A 24,041-nucleotide genomic window follows, 5' to 3' on the forward strand; every position below is an offset into this window, starting at 1 on the left:
GGTCTAGACCCTCGTCATTGAGTTGCGACAGCACTGCCCCGATACCGTGCTCCGATGCATCTGTCTGGACGATGAACTCCTTGGCGAAGTCAGGGGCCCTGAGAACAGGTGCCGCACACATGGCCTTTTTCAAGGTGTCAAAAGCTTGTTGACATCCCTCGGTCCAGATTACCCGTCGAGGGTGCTTTTTGGAAGTGAGCTCAGTCAAGGGGGCCACGATAGTATCGTAGCCCTTGACAAAGCGTCGGTAGTAACCAGTGAGGCCCAAGAAGGCCTGAACCTCTGTCTGAGTCTTGGGGGGTTCCCAGGCCATGATGGTTTCGATCTTGGCCTGGAGGGGTTGCACCTTGCCCCGACCCACCAAGTGACCGAGGTACACTACCGACCCCTGCCCGATCTGGCACTTACTGGCTTTGATCGTCAGACCTGCCTGCTGTAAAGCCTGAAGAACAGCCTGGAGGTGACACAAATGGTCCTCCCAGCTGCGGCTGAAGATAGCGATGTCATCCAGGTACGCAACTGAAAAGGCCTCCATTCCAGAGAGGACCTGGTTCACCAACCGCTGGAACGTAGCAGGGGCGTTCTTGAGCCCAAAGGGCATCACACAGAACTGGTAGTGACCCTCAGGTGTGAAGAAGGCTGACCTTTCCTTGGCTCCATCCGTCAGGGAAATCTGCCAGTACCCGGATGTAAGGTCAAAGGTACTGAGATATTGGGCAGCTCCCAACCGGTCAATGAGCTCAACCGCCCTCGGGATAGGATGAGCATCTGTCTTAGTCACTGAATTCAGTCCCCTGTAATCCACACAGAACCGGAGTTCTGGGGTAGTGCCCGGTGGGGCAGCTTTGGGTACCAGTACCACCGGACTGGACCAGGGACTACTTGAAGGCTCAATCACTCCAAGCTCTAGCATCTTGGTAACTTCCCCATGGATGCTAGCCTTCACCTTATCCGACAGTCGGTAGGACTTGGACTTCACAGGTGGGCTGTCCCCTGTGTCCACGTCATGGGTACACAGATGAGTCCTTCCAGGGATAAGGGAGAACAAGGAAGCAAACTGCTCCAGTACCTGGCGACAGTCCTTCCGTTGTTCAGGAGTTAGGGACGGTGAAAGGATCACTCCCTCCACCGACCCATCCTTCTCTTGGGACGCAAACAGATCGGGAAGAGGTTCACTTTCCTCTTCCTCTGACCCATCAGTCAGAGGATAGTGACCCTCTCGGTTGTCAGCCATCACAACCGGGTGGACTACATTGGGAACCACCTGCTCTGGGGACACCAGCTGACTCCTTACCATAGTCATGCTGGCTCCTGTGTCCCTCAGAGCCTCCACCCTCTGGGCATTGATGGTGACCCATTGCCTGTACTTAGTAGTATTCGAGGGCACCTGGGTCTTAGGAACCATCTCACAATCCCCTAAGGACACTAAGGTTAGCCCTGCCCACTCACCTCCCTTATCTAGGGGCAACTCCTCCCCGAGCACTACACTCGCCACCCCAGGGGTCTTTCCTCCAATGGGAGGGTGTGGTCTCTTGGGACACTTGGCATCCCCCTTATAATGCCCAACCTCACCACACTCATAACATCGGACAACCCTAGGCTGCTGACCACGGTCAGGATAAGGGGGTTTGTGGGGGCCAACCTTAGGAGGGAATCCTACTCCCCTCCCTTGTGAACTCTTTTGGGGGCCTTTAGAGAACTCCCTCTTTTTGTCTCCCCCCTCTTTCTTCTGGGGGGCGCCCTGTCCAGCCCCTTGGAAATTCCCTCCAGTCCCTTTTGAAGATACCCGGGTACTTGCCCAGATATCCGCCTCCTCTGCAAGCTTCCTGGGATTAGTTAGCTTGCTGTCCACCAGGTGCTGACGCAGCTCCGGAAAACTTTTCTCGAGGAGGTGCTCCTTTAAAATTAAATTATACAGTCCCTCATAGTCCTTGACTTCACTGCCCTGCACCCAGCCCTCTAAGGCCTTCTTGGCATAGTCCAAGAAGTCCACCCAATTCTGGGTGGCCTACTTCTGACTGCCCCGAAACCTCTGCCTGAATTTTTCAGGGGTCAGCCCAAATTTCCTCACTAGGGCTACCTTCATGATGGGGTACCTAGCGCTAACAAGGCATCCCTCCCCACCGGAGGCATATACCTATATAGGCCACCCCCCCCCCCCACTGGGCTTCGGGGACCCCATGGGCTCTTAGAGAGACCTCATAGGCAGCCAGCCATTTTACGATGTCATCCCCGACACCATAGCTGGCGACTACATCTTTGGACAGGTAAGGCCTGGACTCTCTCTGGATTTCTCTCGGTATGCTGCCACCATTAGGACTGCTGGGGTTTCCAAGTTGAAGGGCTTTGAGCTCTAGCTCCTTTAAATGGAGCTCATGGAGGAACCTCCTCTCCTCCCTCTCCTTTTCCAACCGGGCCAGATCCATTCTAAACTGCCTCTCCTCCCTCCGGTCAACTAGATCAGCAGAGGACAGGCTCCCCCCTGAGGCGCTACTACCCACCCTCGATGGGGCCCTAGACCCGACGTCCATGTTGCCGCTCCCAGGGGGAAAAAAGACTTCCGGTTCTTCCAGGGGGTCTAGTCCTGGTTCCTCCTCCCGTTTCCCGCTAGGGTGGGCCATAACCCAGGCTCTTAAGCTTGCTTGGAGCTCTATTTTCTTCGCCCCCTGCTTAAAGAATACCTCCCGCTCCTGGCAGAATTCCTTCAATTGGGCCACCCTATATTCCTCCAGCCTACCCAATTCGAATTCCATCCTACCAGATGGGACCCCAACACAGTCAAAAAGAACTTCACACTGGAAGACCTTCCCTAGAAAGGAAGTATAACACAGGACAATTTTGAAAACCTCCAATCAGGAACAATCTGGAGAAAACTCCAGTTAAAACAATCAGGTGTAGGTGGTGACGTGCGCAAAACTGCAACTAAGCGGATGCAAGCACTGAATAAGGATCCCACCGCTGAGCACCAATTTGTTGGACCTACGTCCTAGGGGTAGCTTGGCTCAAGTTAACAGGCATTCATCTCAACATGGCGTCTCGTGCTTGCATCCTACTCAGTCCGCAATCTAGCGCAGCACCACTCAAAAAGGACACTACACCGATTAAATGTAAGGTTACTGTTTACTAGAAGACTTCAACTTTTCCTTGGGAAATGGGGTTATTCAGTTTCCCATAACAGGAGAAAACATTACATTTGCATATACATTGACAATTTAATTCCAACGTTACTTTTAGTACAGCAGTTCCGTAAACCCCCTCTGGGATTTCTCACCCTCCTGGCTTCAGAAGCCCCAGGTTAAATTCCTACATGAAGCGCTCCAAACCATCATTATAGTTTCTACAATTACAGAGGAGCATTTAGTCCCACCGGAATCATCCTGTCAGAGAGTTTCCCTCACAGCTGTTTTTCCTGCCTCTGATACTGACAGCACTAATCAGTCTCTGCCTTTTAAGTATTAAGCTGGAGATTCCTTGCTGCTGGCAACCAAGGGGGACCCTCTAAACAATTCGCCTGTAGTCTACATGTTGCAGAGAGGCTAAACCATTTCGTTCTAGCTGTACTTTTAAGTTCCTGTTGTTATTAGGATGGAGACTGTTATTCTCAGCACTGGGGATCTGTATTCCCCAGAGATTAGACTCGCGTAAGGTTACATCGGCGCTCCCGTACTCCTAGTCTAAATCGGGGCTTCCCACAGATCCATCGGTTATACCCTGATCACTAATTGGCTGCGGCCCCATGGACTCCCCTCCCCTCCAAGGCCCAGCTTACTTCACAGTCCCGGTGTCCTCCTCCGGCAGCGGTGCTCGCTGGACTCCACAGCAGGGGGGCTTCCTTACCGGGGGGTCAGGATGAAACACACCTACAGACTACCCCCACCCTCAAAGGATTTCCCGTGAGGTGATCTTCTCCGTTAGAGCACTCCTTGGGTACTTCCTGGCTCCACTCGCTCCGTCAGGCGCTCCCGCCACTGCCGAAAGCAGTGCGACTTGCGGGGGCGCAGCCTTGACTCTGTCAGGCACTCCCGCCACTGCCGAGAGCAGCGCGACTTGCGGGGGCGCAGCCTTGACTCTGTCAGGCGCTCCCGCCACTGCCGAGAGCAGCGCGACTTGCGGGGGGCGCGGCCTCGTCTCTCGGCTGCTGGAAGGGGCGGCGCTATCTCAATGGCCCGGCTCACATGACCCGGGCGTCGGCTTCAAGGCCAGCCCCGACTCGGCTTCCTGGTCGTAGCTTCTCCTCACAGCTGACCGGCGCGATGACAGCTCTACTCACAGCTGACAGGCGCGATGCTTGCAGGCCACGCCGGAGAGTCCCAGCACCCTGCCAGACCTTACGGCGCTCTCAGGCCACCACTGGGGACTTGCAGATAGCCCCACGACTCGGAGCTACGGAGGTGAGAATCTTGGATAGAGACCAGTGTCAGTGGGGGCAGAAATTAAGGGTGCACGGCTCACAGTAAACCGGATGAGCAGATCCACCAGCCCGGGGAGTATTGGGCACGACTCCTTACCCTAAAGCCCAAGATAGTGTACAGTCGTTAACGCCACTGGGGGAGGTCAGATTCCCAAATGACAACCATGGAGGGGGCAAGGCAGTCCCACGCGGCAATTCTTCCCCGTGATTCCTCTTCAGGGTTTCAGACTACGCTAAGGACCCTTGACCAGAAACCGATGTCTCCCAGGGTCGTTGGCTGAGTTCAGGGACCGGTCAGATGGTAGAGGGTGGTGTCAGCTAAGTAGGGGATTCGCGCAGACCCTAGGACCTTTCCACTCCCAATCCAGCGCAACCACCTCTCCACTCAGGTGCCTCACTCCTGACTACTCCACAGCCCAACTGAATCCTAAAATGGCCGACCCGCTCCCACCTCTATTTATCACCTTGGGCCTGACTTGCCAGAGGGGCCCAGAAGGTTCCGGAACCTCTCATGACAGTCATGGCCCAGGTGCTGAGGTGACAGTTGGAGCCACCATTTTGTGAATCTCACCTTCCTCATCTATTCTCCTCAGAGGAGCACCTTGCGCCTTTCCCTCAAGTGGTGAGGAAGAGGCGCCCAGAACCTCTACATCAGCACCCCGATAAGTTGGGTAGACAGAAAAAATAAGAAGGGGGAAAGGGACAAAAATAATTTTAAAAAATGAGGAGGGAACTGCCAAAGGGCTGACAGGTCTAACAGTTACACAATCAATTTGTCAAAAACAAATCATCCATTTAGACACTTATATACCCATTTATTCTTCCATCGACCTTGAGATATACATATATAAAACATATTTAATTTTCAAAAAAACACACATTCACTGGATGATGTCATCAGTGATGTCATCAGTGATGTCATTTGAGATGTCATCAGTGATGTCATGAGTGATGTCACTGACCATGTCATGAGTGATGTAATATGTGACGTCATCAGCAGTGCATTGCGGGCACGCGAGTTATAGTTAGCTGAACTAACTATAACGGGGGAATTTCAATGGTTTTGTACAAGTGAAAAGTCCAGCTAACTATAACGCCCCTGAAACCTATGTTTTTTTCAGTGAATTTCTGAGGTTTTTTAAATGCTAATTCCTAACTATAACGTGCCTGAAACCTATGTTTTTTTCTGTGAATATATATATATATCTCTATCATCTCCTCATCCTTGTGCTGCCGACGCGTTTCGGGAAAACTCCCTTCCTCTGGGCAGAATCAGGCAAAAGAAAGGCAACCGCAGCCTACCAGTAAGTCCCCTCTTTTATTTCCTGTTGAAACCTCGATGTAAATCAGGTGAATAACAACAACTTGCATCATGGGACTGGTAGTCTTTAGTCCCCCAGGTGGGCGCTGATTTTCAAGTGTCATTCAAAACTCCATATGGGACAAACAATGTTAGAAGGTGATGCCTTCCATATAGATGGCCCCTCCAGCTCCGCAATTGCTCTGACAGTGCAGAACAGCGGACCCACTCGGGTCTTGCTGTGGTGCGGCTGGTGGCCTGGGCTTGGCCACCTTAATCTGAACTGAAGAGTTTGCCTTTCTATTGGGTGCACTCACTGGAGGTGAGGTCAGAAAAGAAGGCTGCTCACACACATCTCCACCTCCTTGAGCTTCCGACGCGCTTCTGGAAAACTCCCTTCCTCTGGGCAGAATCAGGCAAAAGAAAGGCAACCGCAGCCTACCAGTAAGTCCCTTCTTGTATTTCTTGTTGAAACCTCGATGTGAATAACAACAACTTGCATCATGGGGCTGGTAGTCTTTACTCCCCCAGGTGGGTGCTGCCCTTAAAGTGTCATTAAAAACTCCAAATGGGACAAACAGTGTTGCAAGGTGATGCCTTCCATACGCCACGGGCCCCACCACCGCGAGACTCGAGCGGATCCGCTGTTCTGCACTGTCAGAGCAATTGCGGAACTGGAGGGGCCATCTATATGGAAGGCATCACCTTGCAACATTGTTTGTCCTGATGGGCGAAATGTACAGATAACTTTGTGGTGACTGAGGTATGAATGGTGATGCATTTGTAAACAAATGGCAATTCTTGTACATACTTTCTAAAACAAGCATAGCAGCATTCACAGGCATCAGTAGTATATACACACAAACATCAAAGTGGTTGGGCCGGAGATGGGAAAGTGGAAATTAGGGGTTAGTTCAAACCTATATGAGGACATGGGTTTTTAAAACTTGTTTTGAATTCAATCACCCTGACCTAAGTGGCATAAATCATCAGTAACTTCATGGAGCACATGGGAGCGTTAGCAGATGGACAAGTTGTGGTCTGTATACTTGGAGGCGGAGGGGTAGGCAGAAGGGCATTTAGCATGGTGCAGTGCTTACCAAGGACAAGTGCCTTCTAGCTCTTGTACCAAAGGTTAAAGAGCTGAGGTGAAGAGGAAGCCAGTAAAGTGAGAAAAGAACAGGCATAATGTGAAAAGGTTTGTGGATCCCAAAAAAGAAGACCGGGTTGGGGGGCTTCCATCTCCTTCCCAAAAATCACACGCGTGTGATTCTCCTTCTTGGCGATCTGAGCCAGGACTGAAGGTTAATACCTGCAGTTGGAAGAAGGGAAGCCTAGATACCAGACGGCCTAGCTGGACAAGGCTGAAGAGACACTTACATATTCCATCCAGGTGAATAACCGAGAAGACTTGCTGATTGGAAAATAAGTGATCAATAAATCGCAGAAAGAACCGCGAGTGGAAAATGCAGATACATTCAGGGTAAAAACAAGGATGGGGGCTCACTAGAGGATTTCCTTCAGGTCTTACCCCTGCTCGAAGGTATCGCAAACCTGGAAGCACTACCAAGCCAAATGACGTTGGTTCTGTGGCAAGTCTAACTCTAGGGGCGTGAGCACTGATGGCATCCTTAAATATATTACATTTAAAATTCGATGCAAAAGAATCCAAACTGACAGCAGTGGATTGAGGCTTGAACGTGTGATGAGGAGTCACTGAAAATAGAAACATGCAGAAAGTGGAGGCTAGAATGACAGCAGTGGAAACTTTGTGACCTAGCAGACAAACAGTAGGTCCTCAGACTTCATTCAATCCACTGTGCAGACTATTGTGTGCTTGTAAAATAAAATGGAGAATTTAGAAAATGCTAATAGATCAGTGAAATTGAAGATTATTGGTTGGCTGATTGAGTAGGTATCAACTGACTTGAAGTAATTCTAAAGAAGACTTTCTCACTATGTTAGGGAATCCATCGGAAAGTGAGGTGCCTCTCCAACTGAAAAAGTATGTTGCTTGCCTGTAACAGAATGCAAACAAATGGAGATAAACCAGAAACTCCAGCAGAAGGAAACTCCGAGGGAAGATTTATTTAAGCATCAAAACCAAAATGATACTATTTCCTGATGTTGCCCAAGCTGCAGCCGAGGCGCAGACCGAAACAAGGGATAAGAAAATCTTTTATTGACCAAATGTTGGTGGTGGAAGTGGAACACATGGATGTAATTGCAGGTAGGGGAGTTTGGAGAGTTATGGAAGGCACTGTATGGCCGCCTGAAGTGACCTTTTTTTATTCAGTGCTTACCTTATTTAACTATCATCATCCAGGTAGAGTCCATCTGTGTGGTTATGATTTCTTTAATATCATCATACAGTTGTCCTGGTCCCTCACTGTGTCACTCTCTGAAGCAGTAAGTAAGGTTGGATAGTTTGTTTCACTCGTTTTGATACTGGAACACCATTCCCCAGGTATTTAAGTGGTGCTTATCATGTTTAACCATTTTGTATGTAATGGTATTACTGTGGATACATTCTTGTTGGGTTGAATGGACCATAGGCTGTAGTAAGTAGTCCATTACAGCAGTTACTGTCACTAGCTATTTGGTTTTCACCACTTGTCATAAAATGCCAATTTAAAGATTTAAACTTAAAATATAAATTATGCCTCCATGCGTAACATAGTGAGGTGCAAACGTAATGTCTTTTATGCTGCCTGTTGCTGCCAAATTAAGGTCTTCAGAGTGTCATTTTTGAATGAACTTTCTATGGAAATAATTTTTTCTGGTCTTACAATGTGCATAATCTCTATATTGGCTCATGTATGGAGAGTTTCTATGATCTTTAAGAGTTTCTCTGTGACATTTGCTGTGTACATATTAAGCCTGTTTTTTGTCTCCTCTCCCTACAGTGCTGGTGACATTGGATCCAGAAACGGCACATCCTAATTTGATCCTGAATGAGGATGGAAGGCGTGTGCGATGTTCATCTGGGACACGGCCCATGCCAGCCACTCCCAAGAGATTTTCTTCCCTTTTTGCTGTACTGGGGAAAGAGGGATACTCTTCGGGTAGACATTATTGGGAAGTTCGGCTGCTGGAGGAGGGAGCATGGTGTGTGGGAGCTGCAGTTGAGTCTCTGGACAGGAAAACCTTGTCACAAAAATCAGGAGTCTGGGCTTTACAGTGGTTTAATAATATGTACATTGCTCTCAACCTCTCTACCACCCCTCTCACCCTGACAGAGCGGCCAAAGAAGCTGGGTGTTCATCTGAACTATGATATGGCACACCTGTCGATCTACAATGCTGACACAATGAGGCTTCTCTGCACTTTCACCATCTCTGTCCTAAATGAAAGAATCTTTCCTTACTTCTGTATTTGGGGCAAGGCAGATCTGCTACTTGTGTAGAAGTTTAAGGCCCCGTCCTATGGTACCTCTCAATGTCTTTTTTTCTAATCAACTGTTTTTTTCTCTTCTTTTATGTCTTTGGACAGACAGATCAACTTGTGTAGATGCTTGAGGCTCCATCCCTTCTATATCCAGGGGTTGCTGGTCACTGCCAATGTATCTTCCTTACTGACTATGTCATTTTGTACTGTGAGGGCAGACAGATTTACAACTTAGTTAGAAACCAGTGCTTCCACATCCACTTTCCCTCCACTTGCCACTGGTTGTCTTCATTTACAACTTTTCCAAACAAAGCTAGCAGACATTTGTTTGCATTTTGAGTTCTGAATATGCGCTGTCCTCTTGGGTTTGCTATTATGATACTTTCTTAAACATGGAAAAATACAGGAATGTGAGTGTCATAAAATAACAGCTGTGAAAAAACTTTTCTGCTGGCAATCATGCGTGACAAATTTAGACTAAAGACTGTGTTTGGCACCGTCTCTGCTCACCCTGGAATAGGTTCACCATTGGGAGTCCTGTTTCTTACATTGACTCTTTTAACTGCAGACGGAGTGGGGTGAAAGAATGAGGTTGGGCTGTTGCAGGTCACTATGCCCCCCAGGCCTGGCCTTACATTTTACAGATCATTGTTCTTTGATGTACTTGTGGTTCATTTGACTTCACCTTCTTGAAATTATTGGGGTGTCAAATGAAGCCTGGTGTGACAAAAATAATTTTTGATACTTCTAACCGCAGATTATTCACCTTTAGAATATTCCCTAGGCCGGACATTAGCTTCCTTAATAGTGCTTCCACATGCCCCTAGGTGGGGTATGCTGCTATGCGTTTGCTCTGTAACGCCTCGGAACTGATGTAGCGGAGCAGCATTTAAGCTCCAGCAATGCTCGCTGATGCTAGTGCTTTCTTTCCACACCTTTGAACGGGGATCTGCTATCACTTTCTTCAGCCTTCCGACGACTCCTAAGAAGGAAATACTGTGTGTAAGGGATCAAAATTCCCTCCTAGAATAACTAGCATCAAACCATGACACGACTGCTGAAAAAAGTTGTCGATCACTGACCTGCACAACTTGTGTCTCTGGTGTTAGGACTCTGGGCAATACTCCAAGTCATGCCAGGCGTGCACTCGAAAGCATTCTGAGAGTAGCGAACTGTTTGTGTTGCCAACAGCAAGAACAAGACGTGGGCTCTGCACTGGCTCTTGTGCAGACTTCTACCATAGCTCCACAACCTGCATCGTTCCCCTTTCATCTGCACCAGTGTGAACACCAGCTGCGCTGGAGAAGAATCAGGCATGTGCGCCAACGCCAGACTAGCTTTGGCTCTACCTCGAACAAGGTTATGCTCTGGATCCACTACAGAGCTCCCAGTTGCCATACAACTTTAGTCTGATTTGATGCTTCCACTACTACAGAGGCTTCGTTATTTTTTTTGTCTCCGACTCTATCCAAAGCTTGCCACCACTCAGGGATCATGGCGTGGTTGGTGATGATTCCCCCTCGTTATGATGGTGACAATTTGTACATGGACTTGCAAGAGGCAAGGGTGCTAAAGACTTCCCTTGATGCAGGGTGAACTCGCCAATGGAAGAGGATGCTTCCAGTGCGCTGGTAATTCAGTGAACTGCTGAGTTCCTGGAATTATAACTGCCTTCCGTTGTATTAAAATTTGTGATTCGCACTGGCCTTGATACTAGTGATAGTCTGTATGGGCAGTTGGCATCAATGTAAAGCTCTATTGCTATTCGTGGATGCGCTCCACAGGTTTCCCTGGAGAGATACTGGCCTTCTTCATGGATATGCCTTTCAGTGACCCACACTTATATGACCAGAACGTTGATCCTGTTTTGACATGTTTCATGGAGAGTAGGGCTACGGCACACTCCCTGGGTCTTTCTGCCCCGGCCAAACAGTTTACCTACCAATTTAGAAAACTCAAAGGTACCTAGGAGTATTGGCATACAGGCAACACCAGTCTGCATTGCCCATATTGCAGTCTGCCAAATCCTTTCATGGCTCGGGTCGTGGATCTGGTAGGCAGCACACAGGTCTCCAAAGGCCTAGATTTTCCCAGTCCCTCTCCCCTGAGGCAGCAGCATCTAAGCTGTCTTAGCTTGGCATTAGTGGCACATATCAACCCTGTGGAAGGTAGGATCCAAAAGATTCTCCCAAGGCTGCAATCCATCACATCCGACAGATGGGTCCTCTAGATAGCTCACCATGGCTTTTCCCTACTATTTATTTCTACCCCTCCCTGCAATTCCTCCCACTGCAGGGAGGCTCTCAGAGGAGCACCTGTCCATTCTCTTGCAGAGGTGCAAGCATTCTCCAGAGTAGCCACCAAGACGGTTCTGGCCTTGAAAATATGGGCATGTTGTTACTCTTGTTATTTCCTCATTCTAAGATAGCCTAGCTTAGATCTTCGCCCCCTTAAAGCCTTCCTCCGGAAGGACAAATTTAAAATGCTCACACTGACCAAGATTCTATCAGCCCTGGACCCAACCAACTGGATGGTATCCTTGGATCTGCAGGATCATAGGTGCCCATGTTCACAACGCCCTACTTCTTTGACAACAACATCTGACGGGAAAGGCATTTCACCCGTTCGGTCTTGCAAGACTTTTTGGTCCGCTCCACAGAACCTGCACCTGTGAGAGGTACTGCTTTGGTATCTATTCTAAAGGTGTGGAATGTGCACGTAGAAGTATCCATCAGAAGAACAAGTTACTTACCTTCTGTAAAGCTCTTTCTGGTGTTTGCTCTTCTTATCTTTGGATTCCTTGCTGCCTTATCACCTCCCTGTTCTATGAAGTGGCCTCTTTTTACCATCTAAAAAGGTCTCAAGTTAGAGATACGCACCTTGGCACCGACAATTCCTAATGCTCCATGTCTAAAGGTGTGGAAAAAATCAAGCAAGAAACTGGCCCCACTCTCACTTCTGCGGTAGTACGAAGCTAACACGGTACCACATGGCATCACATAGAGGTGCACAGGAGCACTGCTAAGAAAACGTCCGGATCCAGTCTGGTGACTATTCTGACAGGAATCTACGGTTACATAGAGTATCCACAAGAAAGTGTGTTACCAAACGTAATTAACTTGTTTGTTTTGACGGTGTGTAGTGATCTGGCTATTGGGGCTTAATCCCTGAGAAATGATGCTTGCGTAGCTCTTCATAAAGCAATCGGAATGTCAGCAGTCCCACATACCTAACAGCATGTTGTGTCTTGTGTATAATATGATATCATTGGCCATTAGTGGTGCTAGCATCATTAAATCAAACCCAAATAGCAGCTATTGTTTTGTTTGACATAACCATGTTATCAACTATTTACCAATGCACTTGGCTACAATGTAGAATGGTTTCTCATTCCTACAAAGGAACAAATACTGTATGGGATTCTTGTAGTGATTGATTTGTAAATAATAATAATAAAAAGTAAGTGCAGGGGCCCACAGTGTTTAGTAGATCTGACATCCAATGCTACTGAATGCCAGGATTACCCTTCCTGTACAAAACCTGTGCTAGACTCCGGCACACACCCTAGCACCTTGGTGCTAAGGTGTGTGCCTGGGGCACGGCAGCTGAAATCAGCGCCGGCGCTACGGAGAGGGGAGGAGAGTGCTATTTCTCTGTGAATATTGTGCTCTCCTACTCTCTCCCTGTCACGCAATGCAGTTCAGCCTCCTAAGAGCCTGCGCTGCGCTGCGTTGCGTGACAGTGTTCAGAATCTGGGCCAATGTATGTACTGAGGGTGATTTCAAAGAACCTGATCTGATTTCTGGTGTTAAAAATCTGGCTATGTGAATACTGGGTAGGCTGAGAGGTCTAGAGGATCTATATATCCCATGGAGTAGATACCATTCAGAATTTGGCAGCCAGACTCATCCTCAACCTTTCACGCAGAGCTCTCATCACACCTCAGGGTACAAAGTCCAACTACACTGGCTCCCGATACACAAATGCACTCAATTCAAGCTAGTCACACAAATATTCAAGGCTCTACACAACTCCAGCCCCACTCACCTGAACAGTCTCTTCTTCCATCAACCATCCAAACACCTAAACTCTGTAGGACTCCTATACACACACACACACATCACTCCCATACACAGAATCAGATCAGGAGAACGGACGTTCTCCTACGTTGTTCGAAAAGTATGGAATGACCACCCACTCCACATCATAGCCTCCTCCTCTCTTCTTGAATTCTGCAAGAAGCTGAAGACCTGACTTTACAATTGACCAACCTACAACAGGCAGGACTAGGCAAACACACCTGCTCAGTGCCAGGATATCCTTGCGGGTGATAGTGTCCTTTACAAACACGCATAACATAACATAGTCCTGAATGGCCCTGTCCAGCACCAAATACAGGTGAGCTATATGATGGTGAATGTCGCAAAGGGGCAATGGTTTCAAGCGAAAAGGGTAGGATCTATACTGATGCAAAAACCTGAAGCTTTGTTTTATGGTCGGTACAGCCTGTAATTCGACCCAAAGTCTCTAAAGCACTAGATGCATTTAAATAGGGACACATTTTTCCTCCAGTTATTTATTCTTTGAAGAAATATTTAATCATCAAGTACTTACAGATACAAATACCCTTGAAGGACATTGATGCTAATCCTTGAAGAATTATAGGACTACCTCAGGTTTGCTATCCCGTGACTCGTCCATCCTCAGACTAACTGTAGAAATGGGAAATCAGTGTTTACTTGGCAAATTTCTTTCACAATTTTGGCTACATAGAGTTCCACAGCCCATATCCTTCAACTTTAATGAAGACAATACTTGTTTCTAAGCACTGTGGAGAACAGGTGTTACTCGTGTCCACTTAAATTGTTCTTTATTTTGTAAAGATGAAAGGCTGAGTTGTCCTGTTTTCATTTTTGTGTGGCAGGTGGGACACCACTGATGACTTATTTTATCCAAGGAGTACACCAAGATCCTGCTGCACTTGACACCAGACAAAGTTATGCATTGCAAATATTTTGCTCTTCGCCACCATCCCTTTCATGAAGAGCTGGGGGTTCCCTGAACTGGCGAGTGAAATGGCCTTGTAGATAGTCTATGCGCACCCTTGTTATGATCCCCTCCGAATCCATACCTATTTCATTCCTTAATATTCTGAAGTGTTAGGAATACCTGGAGCTCTGTTAAAACCCCAGTATGGATGAGATCGGAATAATAATCTAACTGGCTGGTCTGTCTTGTTTCCCGGGCCCATGGTTAGCATTATTCATTGGCTCCTCAGTCAAGAATTACAATAATTGTGATTTTCATTCCTGCTTACGGTTTACTGCTCAATGGGACATCAAAACGTCAGTAAGAACCAGCCCCATCCCTTCTCTCGCTGCCACCCTTTATTTTAACTAGCCACTTTATGCTGTAGTTCTTGGGGCACAGGGCTTCTAAGCTGTATATTTTCTTTAGAACCATTTGTTTGTATAACAGGAGAAATAGACATATCTTGAATAAAGAAGCATCGAGTCCCACAACACCCACTAGAATGAGGTCCGGTTGCCACACTAAAGCAATAGGTCCTTGCTCAGAGTCTCTTGCTTATAAAGACTGTGCTTTATAGTACATGAACTGTCACTGTATATGTTATCAATGCTTATAGGTAGGCACATAGAATAACATTGAACATATTTAAAAAATGTTTAATTTTATCATCACTCCTGCTTCTTGCCACCGCAGTCAAGAAGTGCAACCTGCCCAGGGCAATACTTCAATCCTAACCTTGCAGTTTTGTTTGTTCTCAACTTGATAACAGAATGCCCAAAAACTCAGTTACATTTCTCAGGACAAGGTGTATTGTACTGTATTTTTCATCTATCCCAGTTAAAATTCTCCTATGACAGGGAAGCGAGCCAATTCTTGTAGAGTTGTGCATCTAATGGACTAATGTGGCATGCAAAGGATTCCAGTGTGGAGCCTCACAGAGGGTTGACAAGTGCTGTCTTTCATGATGTAGTCCTGGGGCGACTGGGAGCGAGCTATACCCCAGGGAGACTAAAATGTCTTTATTGTCAGTTTTAGACAATTTTGTCAGTTATAGTTGAGAAAATCTAAGACTTCATAATTCGGATTAAGTTTCCTATGTCTAAAGCCAAAGAATTTGGGGGACAAAAGAGGTTTCAGGTTTTTAATCAGATTTATATACAAATTACCATGGAGTATTGTGCAAACCAAGAACTCCTAAAATAGCAGACAGTGAAAACTCTCTATGGGTAAGAAATTTACTTTTTATTGACAAACATCCTACTATATTAGAAATCGACTTTACGTGGAAAGAGCATATACATCATAGGAGCCAACTATGAGTATTTTATACTTTTACAGCTATTTTACTGTGGTTACGTACAATGCAAATGTATGGTCACCCTGGTTCTAGTCCAAAACTTCTACTTTCTGGATCAAACCTCAAGATGGATGGCAGTGGCATCAAAGTTGCTTGGTAATGGAAGCATCACAAATACATTATTGGGTGGGATCCTGCAAAAATTGCATTCTCCTTTAAAGTTACCAAAGGGCATATATGCAACAACCTACTAAGTATGTTTTCCTAGGATTGTGTGATTAAAAATAGTCCATATCCATGCTTTAGTTCAGTTTGAAGTGTTGTTTGTGTGCTTTCTAGTACAACTGTCTAAATTGTGACTAAGTACCCTTTGAGTGCAAAATGTTCCCAATTTTGTCTTTGCTTACCTCTCTGTAGTGGTAGGGTTTCCCTGACAGCTCTAATACAACATTTCCATCTCGGAGCACAAAGTCAACGTAGACTAGAATGGTGAACACAAGGCCCAGCCCTCTGACATAAGCTGTATTGCCACAGGAAGAGTGAAGGGTTTCAAACATAGGCGGTAGGGCACAGCCCGCCGACCAGGATGTGGAGTATAGGAGGAGACATAGAGCCAGAAAGAAGCTGGCTACAGAGAAGCCATTGCTTGCCATTCAATCAGTCCTTTCCTTAGTGTAACACAGGGCAGGGTCCAGCCAGGTCATACTAATGGGATGGCTAGATGAATAAACAAAGGGGGTTACAAGAGTGAATTTGACAGACTGGAAGTGGTAAGCATAGCCGTGTGCTCAAAATATCCTTTCTGTTCCACTAGTAAGTGACCAGGATTGTACCTTGTGAGAGGTGGCCTAATAGGAGGAAATATGGATAGAAAAGTACCAGAGTGCATATGTTAAGATTCAAGACAGGTCTCCCAAGAGCCATTGCTTGGACCTGAACTTAACTCTTAAAGAAAGAATGAGAGACCAGGAGCAGCCTGAATCTGAACCTTAATTACTCATGAAGCAGTCTGCCATCCCTGCTGGTTTCTTTAGCCAGTGTGAAGTTAATGGTCTCTTCAATGTTCACCTTTTTAAAAAAAAAAAAAACTGTTCATGGTCCGGCTTAAAGCTGACCATCTGTTTGAATAAACCCGAGGGCGTTTCACAAGGATATTTGTGATTAAGTCTCAACCTTCAGCTGTAATTGTTTTCATTGGGTACAATAGCATTTGATCAGCCAGTTGTCCTTTTCTAAGGGACTATAGAAAAGGAAGTGTTTGCTGATAGTGCTAGAGAGAGAAAGTGCCCAAACGAAGTTGATGGATATTAAATATGATGAGATGAGTATGCATGCACTTTCCTGGTGTGCCTGCTGAGGGTCTGCATGAATGGGCAAACTGGAAATAGTTGGGGTGCCACTTTGAGTGGAGAGTTAAGGACTGGTTGGCTAATGTGCTGACATGGGAGCAGTATTGGATAGAGAGGTACCAGGATCCACAAGTGGGAAAGTAGATTATGAAATTAAGAGAGCATTGGGATTCTCTACCTGGTATGGTGGGATCCCCCCATTGGAGCTCAACACCATCTAGACTGTTTCTCGCCTTGAGTTTTGTTTCATTGTTTCTTTGTTTGTTCTTTTCTTTTAAAAATTAAAAATATCTGTATCCTGCCTAGCTTCTGAGTTGCTTAGAATATCTCCTGTAACCCTGCTTAGCCTCTGGGGATCAGTCGCTGCTTCGTGACATCCAGCAATTGATATGCATATACTAGCGGCCGGCCCTGGTGGTTGTAGGCCCATACTTGTAACGATGCTACTTTGCACAATAAAGTTTTTCCCAAAAAAAAAACAAAAAAAAAGAGAGCATTGGGAGTAGGTGTTTGGAGGAAGTGTATGTTTAGTGCAGGTAGAAGCAACGCTGATAATAGCAGAGACCCTAGTGTGTGGAGGGAGAGGTGGACATAGTAGGAGGGGCAGAACTGGCAACAGAGATGTTGGTGCCAGGAAGGGCAGGATGCCTGACATGAAACTTTCTGCTTCTGACTACTCTTGAAAGTTGGATAATCAGGCAGATTCATAGCTGCCATTTTCATGCTTGAAAATTGACCATTTGTTTTTTACCACTCTCTAAATGTCGCCCCTCAGTTTTCCATGGTTTTTGTTTTTCGCCTGCTGCAATCCATTCAACACTTCTTGGAGCAACTTCTTGAAATGCGTGGATTGCTCCTCCAAACCTTAGATCTCTCTCATCCTCATGCAGCCTATTTAATTGTTTGTGAGGTTCCTCTGTCACTGAGGTATGAAGTCTGCTGTGATTTCTGCCTCTGAAGATGTTCCTTCAGATGTCCGCATTAGTGTCACTCCTTCTAGCCATCGATAAAATTTGCAATGCAACACATCATGAATGTCAGCCTCTTGCAGCACATCTGATGCGTCCACTGGCAAATAATGAAAGTTAACATCTCAAAGTGAAATTCTTGAGATAGTACAAATGGCCAATGTGGTACAAAACACAGACCAAAACTCAGTTACAGAAGTTTGTTTCTCACTCTCCTCACTTAGTGGCCCAGAACAAATTCTCCAGTACCACCTTGTCCTTTGCCCTTGATAAATCCTCTTGTACCCAGGGCGTGGCCTGAGGCGTCAAGATGGCAATCGCACTCTAAGAGTGCTCCGGACCCCTCCGTCATCCGCCTCGCATCCTGCTGTCTACGGCTGCCATCCGTACCTCGTACCTGCCTGCAGAGATCCCCCGGAGAGGAAACGCTGCTCCGACGCATCCTAACTGTTGATCCTGGGCTCCTGGCGCCATATCGGGTTCTGGATTTGGTGAGGGCCTGGGCCGCAACATGGCGGCCTCCTCCGGGATCTGTTGGTGAACACGGCACCCTTCAACTGGAGGCACTGGCCGGCGCTGCACCTCCTGTCTGCTTGATGCGGTACCAGGCCCTGGGGAGCTGCCCTGGACATCGGCCGGCTTGCTCGACAATCCGGCTTTCCTGTGCTCCACACAGACAAAATGGCTGCTCCCTGCGCCTGGCGAGACTGATGGGCCTGTTCGCCGCCTGAGGGCTCTGCACTTCGGGACCTGGCTTGTGGGGATCGGCTGGTGAGCACCCGAGCCTTTGAGGTGTTACTCTCGCGCAACACAGGCCTACCAACTTGTGCCTCAGGAAGGCCTTACAGTGCCTCTACTCAGCACAGGGATCATCGCGGTGGATACCTGTCGCCCCTGTACACAGCCCCGGTCCTTCCTTCCCGCACTGGAGGGCCTCACTGGGATCCGGAGTGGCTGAAAACACCTCTGTCTCATACAGGGGCTTTCACCCCAGCCTTGCGGCCCTCAATCCTGGTGGGGCCACACGCTCTCCACTGGGGCACTTGACTGTATTTGGCCTCCTCCTTCTGGCTCCTTGAATTCCTGCTGAGGTACGACCTGACATCGATCATGGGGAGAGACAAGGCCTCTAAATCCGCAACAGCCCCTGTGCAAACAAAGATGGACCGGTTCACCACTTCTGAACATGACCCCCCTGGGCAAGCCATCCTACAGGTGATCAGCGCTTCGCAGGCCTCAGTAGAGGGGAAGATCGGGGAGGTCGAGGTAGACGTATCCCTCCTTCGGCAGGACCTCCACAATGCGACGGCCCGAATAGCAGAGGCTGAATCCTGTCTGTCAACGGCGGAGGACGATATCCTTCAATTGAAAGACCAAGTGGCCAGTTTGTGCTCACACACCAAGGAGCTGCATCGGTGCGCTGAGGATGAAGAGAACCGAGCCCGCCGCAACAACCTCCACCTAGTGGGGCTCCCTGAAGGGGTTGAGACAAACCAAGTATCGACCTTCATCGAAGCCTGGTTCACGTCATGGATGCCCAAAGATGCCCTCTCCGCATGGTTCATGGTGGAGAGGGCGCATCGGTCCCTCGATCTGAAACCGCCACTCGGGCCCCACCTCGCCCTATCATACTGAAAATCCTTAACTTCAAGGACTGGGACGCCATCCTGCGCAAGGCGCGTTCTCAGGGACCCCTCAAATTCCAAAAACATACTATCATGATATTCCCTGACTATAGCAAAGAAGTGCAAGACCAGCACCGCTCTTATATGGACGTTAAAAAGAAACTGTGTTCCTTGGGTCTGCAATACCAACTCCAGTTCCCCGCATGCCTTTGCGTCATTTTCCAGAACGAATCCCAGTTCTTTGAATCACCCCAGGCGGCCTGGACTTGACTGACGGAGGAACGTCCCCTCCAAAACCCATCCCCCATGCCATCGGGCTCTCAATCCACGAGGCCACGGTCACTGAGGCACCAGCGCCAAAGGTGCACGCAATCTCACAGGAGGCGCCAGTCCCAAGCGGCGATACCTACGTCATCGGGCCTGGCTGCTCACAGAATCCGGGACTCCTCAAGCCCATCGGGCTCTCCTACCTGCCTCAGACACCACTCAACCGACAGCCCACCTACGCCTCCTCTGTCACCAGCTCAACGGGGCTTGCCGAGGATGGACTCAGGACTTTACCGCAGCCCAACTCTCTGAAGATCCAGCGGGCGCTGCCTGATGCGCGGTCTCTATGGGGTCATGCTCCCACCTCCGTGCCGACCCAGTGCCACGGCAGACTTTTTTGCTCTACTGTACTGTCTTTCTGCCGAGACATTGCACATCTGCCTACATGGAGGGGTCCTCCACGCAACCTAACCCGAGCGTTTTAGTTTGGTTCTTGTTCCACTAGTGGGCCGAGAGATTCCGTTCTTGAAGTATAAGGGGGGGGGGGGGGGTTTGGGATTGTTTTTGCCAAGGTTGTTGTTTCTTATTGTTTTGTTGTTCCAGCTATCATGTGACACTCTGTGATCATCCACCATGAGGTACACATGGCCTCAGCACAAGCGCCCTTCCACACAGGCACAAGCCCCTGCGAGTATTCCCAACTCTATGTAGGGCCGCGCACCAATACCCCAACCGCCATGACTGACGTATCCGTTCCAAGGGCGTCCCTTCACGTTCTGTCATGAAACGTTAATGGATGCCTAGGCCAACTTAAATGTATGGCTGTCCTACGCTATGCATAACGCCTCGGTGTTGAGGTACTTTTGCTCCAAGCGAAGCACTTGCTGGGAAACCACTGCCCCTTCCTGGCACGCTATGGGTATGATAGAGTATGGCACTCTGGTGTCGCCCAGGGCTCCTGTGGGGTGGCTATCCTTTTGAAACGCACCCTTCCCTGTGTGCTTACACAAGTGATTTATGACCCAGAGGGATTGTCAGTGGCTCTCTGCGGCTCGCTGTGTGGTACTCCCCTTAATGTCGTGTCCATGTATTCCCCTCCCTCGATGCTCACAACGTCCCTGCAGCACTCCACCGCCTTGCTGACTACCTATTCCCTGGGCTCCACCATCATCGGGGGCTACTTCAATGCAGTTTCCGCTTCGCACCTTGACACGACAGGCCCCCCGTCTACCACTAGACTTGCGCAAGCGAAACAGTTAACAAATTGGTCAGAGACTCTGGGCCTCTGCGACGCTTGGTGCACCTGGCACCCTCACACAAAACAATTCACCCACACCTCTGCAGCATGCCACACGCAGGCACGCATAGATGCGATTCTTGTCCCTTCGACTGACTGCATCACGATCCAAGACATCCGTCTCCTCTCTAGGGGTATCTCCGACCACTCTCTGGTGCTTCTTAGCACAGGCCCCCCCCCCCTTTGGAATGCCCGACATGGAGAATGAATGCATGGTTCCTCCAAGATAAAGAATTTAAAAAGGTGGTGGGGATGGAGCTTAAGCAGTACTTCTTGACCAATGATGGGTCGGTATCCTCTCCAGGTACCCTGTGGGAAGCGAGTAAGGACAACATTCGGGGCTTCGCTAAGGGCCAGCTCAAGCGTCGGCGGCAGGCACCGCTGCAGCAAATTACTTCGCGGGAGGCGCAAGCGCTACGCCTCGAGCAATCCCCTCCTATAGCCGATGACGCCTCCCGAGAACGACAACTTGCTCATCTTCGGGCGGAGATCCGGCAGCTTTCCTTAGATGCCGCCAAGCTCCTCTAGTGATCTTCAGTGGCGAGAATCTATGGCTGGGGTAACCAGAATGGCACGATTCTCCACAGACTAGCCACATATCCTAGGGCGAATCGCATTATCCCTGAAATAGTGGATCTGGACAGGGCGGTGAACCGATCCCTGGTGGCGATGGCTCGCACCTTTGCCTCCTACTATCAACAGCTTTATGCCGAAAGGACCCTGGTTCTGTCACTCCCTGCCTTACTCGAAAAGGGAGGTGCTCGTCTTTCTCAGCTGGGCTCGGCTGCCCATGTGGATTTGGACCGTCCTGTCTCTCGTGAAGAGATTAGCGATGCAATAACCCTTGCCTCCCGAGACGGATATGGCCACCATCGTGGTTCTCCCAAAATCTCAACCGCCGTCCAGTAGCTGTGCGGACTACCGTCCTATCTCTCTTATCAATACAGAGGTTAAACTATATGCCACAATTCTTGCCCAGCGACTGAAGCCCTACCTGTCCCTATTGGTCCACCCAGACCAGTGCGGATTCATGCCCACGCGTGGTCCTCGGCACTGTCTACGGAGGCTGCATCTGGCCTTGGCTCACCGTCACTTGCTCACCCCATATTTGGCGATCCTCCTCGTAGATTTCGAGAAGGCCTTCGATTTGGTGGACTGGAGATAGTTAGACGACGTGCTGACCGAGATGGGGTTCGGCCCCCCACTTCCGAGATCTGGTCCACGTTCTGTATACCCAGCCCCAGGCTCGAGTCTTAGTCAATGGGGTCTTGTCAGAGGCCTTCCCCATTCAGAGGGGAATGAGACAGGGATGCCCCCTTTCACCCCTGCTCTTCGCCCTGGCGATGGAGCCCCTGGCAGCCCTGGTGCGGTGCGAGGGTCATGTTCATGGATGGGAATGGCCCAACACGGAGGCAGACAAGATCGCGCTCTACATGGACGATGTTCTAATTTTCTTAGCTGAACCAGCTCAGTCAGTCGTCAATGTCTCCAGATCCTGCAGTCTTTCGGGCAGGCGTCTGACTGAATCCCGACAAGTCGGTCTTGGTCCCTCTACACTTGTCTAGAGACTGCTACGACTGGCAACCCACTATACCTATTCGGAGTCAATCCTTCAAATACTTAGGGATATGGGTTGCTCTCCTCTCTGAACTGGGCTGGTCCCTCAATGTTACCCAGCTGGTGAAGAAAGCCAAGGCAGACCTTCAGAGGTGGCAGGCGTTACCTCTGAATCCCCTGGGGAGAGTCGCCCTGTTTAAAATGATGTTTCTCCCAGGTTCCTTTATGTCCTCCAAAACGCCCCCTTTTGTTTTCCGCCCCCTTCTGGTTTCGGGAGCTGGACAGTATGGCCACCAAGTTCCTCGGGGGGAGGTCGGGGGGGACGAGCACGTCTGGCCCTGACCCTATGCCGGATTCCTTCATTTGATGGGGGCATGGGATGACACACTTATACCTGTACTTTTTGGCTACGCACTTAATGATCATACATGACTGGTTTAATAGGGGCTGGTCTGACCCAGCCTACAGACTTGAATTCCGCGAGCTCGGTTGTCCAAAATCCAGTCACTGATGTATGGGGAGTCCATTCTGTCCCTCTTACCAGATGTAATGCGCTCCGCGCTGCTGGTCTGGCGGGCAGCGCTGCATCACACACAATGGACACACAAGCTGACTCATTGCACACCTCTCTGTCATGGCACTTGGCTCCGAGAGGTCAGTGGGCTGCAGGGCTATAGATCATGGGACCTTATAGGAATCTCGCTATTGGGGGATGTGTGGACGAGCGGCCATATGCGCTCCTTTCAAGAACTCCGAACTCTATATTCCCTGCACCCAACACAATTTTACAAATACTTGCAGCTGCAACATGCCCTCCACGTGCACATATCTGAGGACACAAGGATCCCTGAGTACAGCCCTCCCAAGGCGCAGACTTTGCTGGGGGACTTGGGGAAGGGGTGTATTTCCCGCATTTATCGGACATTGGTTAACACCCCGACCTCATTGGATCGACTTAGAAGCCAATGGGAGGAATGGGTGGGTACTCTAGATGAGGAAGATTGGAGGGACGCCCTTATGGCACCCAAGACGGTTACTGCATCAGCCAAACTTCGATTGATCCAACTATACTATTTGCACGCTGCTTACCTATCCCCTCTGTGCCTTAATCTGACGGGCTTGTACCTGAGCGCTTCCTGCACGAGGTGTGGTCACGACCCGGCTGACTTTTTCCACATGGTGTGGGCCTGTCCCCATTTGGCACTAATCTGGGGTGATAGCGAAGAACTCAAAGAAATCTTGGGGTGGGAAGTTCCTCATGACCCCTGACACTCTCTCCTTGAGATTACGGATGAGCTGAATGAGTCTAGGAATGAACAGGTTTTTTTTTTAACACAGTAATGGTAGTGGCCAAGCGGGACATAGTGTCAGCCTCAATGTCTGGATCCGCCCTGCGATAAGAGATGGCGGAAGGGGTGGACTGGTGCGCGACACAAGAAAAAGCCATGTACGAAGCACGAGGTTGTCCCAAAAAGTGTCGCAGGGTGTAGGGCAAATGGCTGTGTGCCATGGATTAATCAAAGCAAGGTATATACTCTCTTTATCTATAACT

General features: G+C 48.8%; 1 protein-coding gene across 1 annotated transcript in view; it reads left to right on the plus strand.

Annotated features, from left to right (window-relative positions):
- The window catches only part of LOC146785484 (butyrophilin subfamily 1 member A1-like), a 149,687-nt gene extending 137,117 nt beyond the window's left edge, over positions 1 to 12,570 (plus strand). Inside the window, exon 5 of the mRNA XM_085634564.1 lies at positions 8,618 to 12,570. Coding sequence (XP_085490690.1) covers positions 8,618 to 9,117 — 500 coding nt within the window. The 3' untranslated portion in view covers positions 9,118 to 12,570. The remainder of the gene's footprint in view (positions 1 to 8,617) is intronic.
- The last annotated feature ends 11,471 nt before the right edge of the window (positions 12,571 to 24,041 follow it).

Source organism: Triturus cristatus, chromosome 11 (genome assembly GCF_964204655.1).
Source record: "Triturus cristatus chromosome 11, aTriCri1.1, whole genome shotgun sequence".
Classification (NCBI taxonomy): domain Eukaryota; kingdom Metazoa; phylum Chordata; class Amphibia; order Caudata; family Salamandridae; genus Triturus; species Triturus cristatus.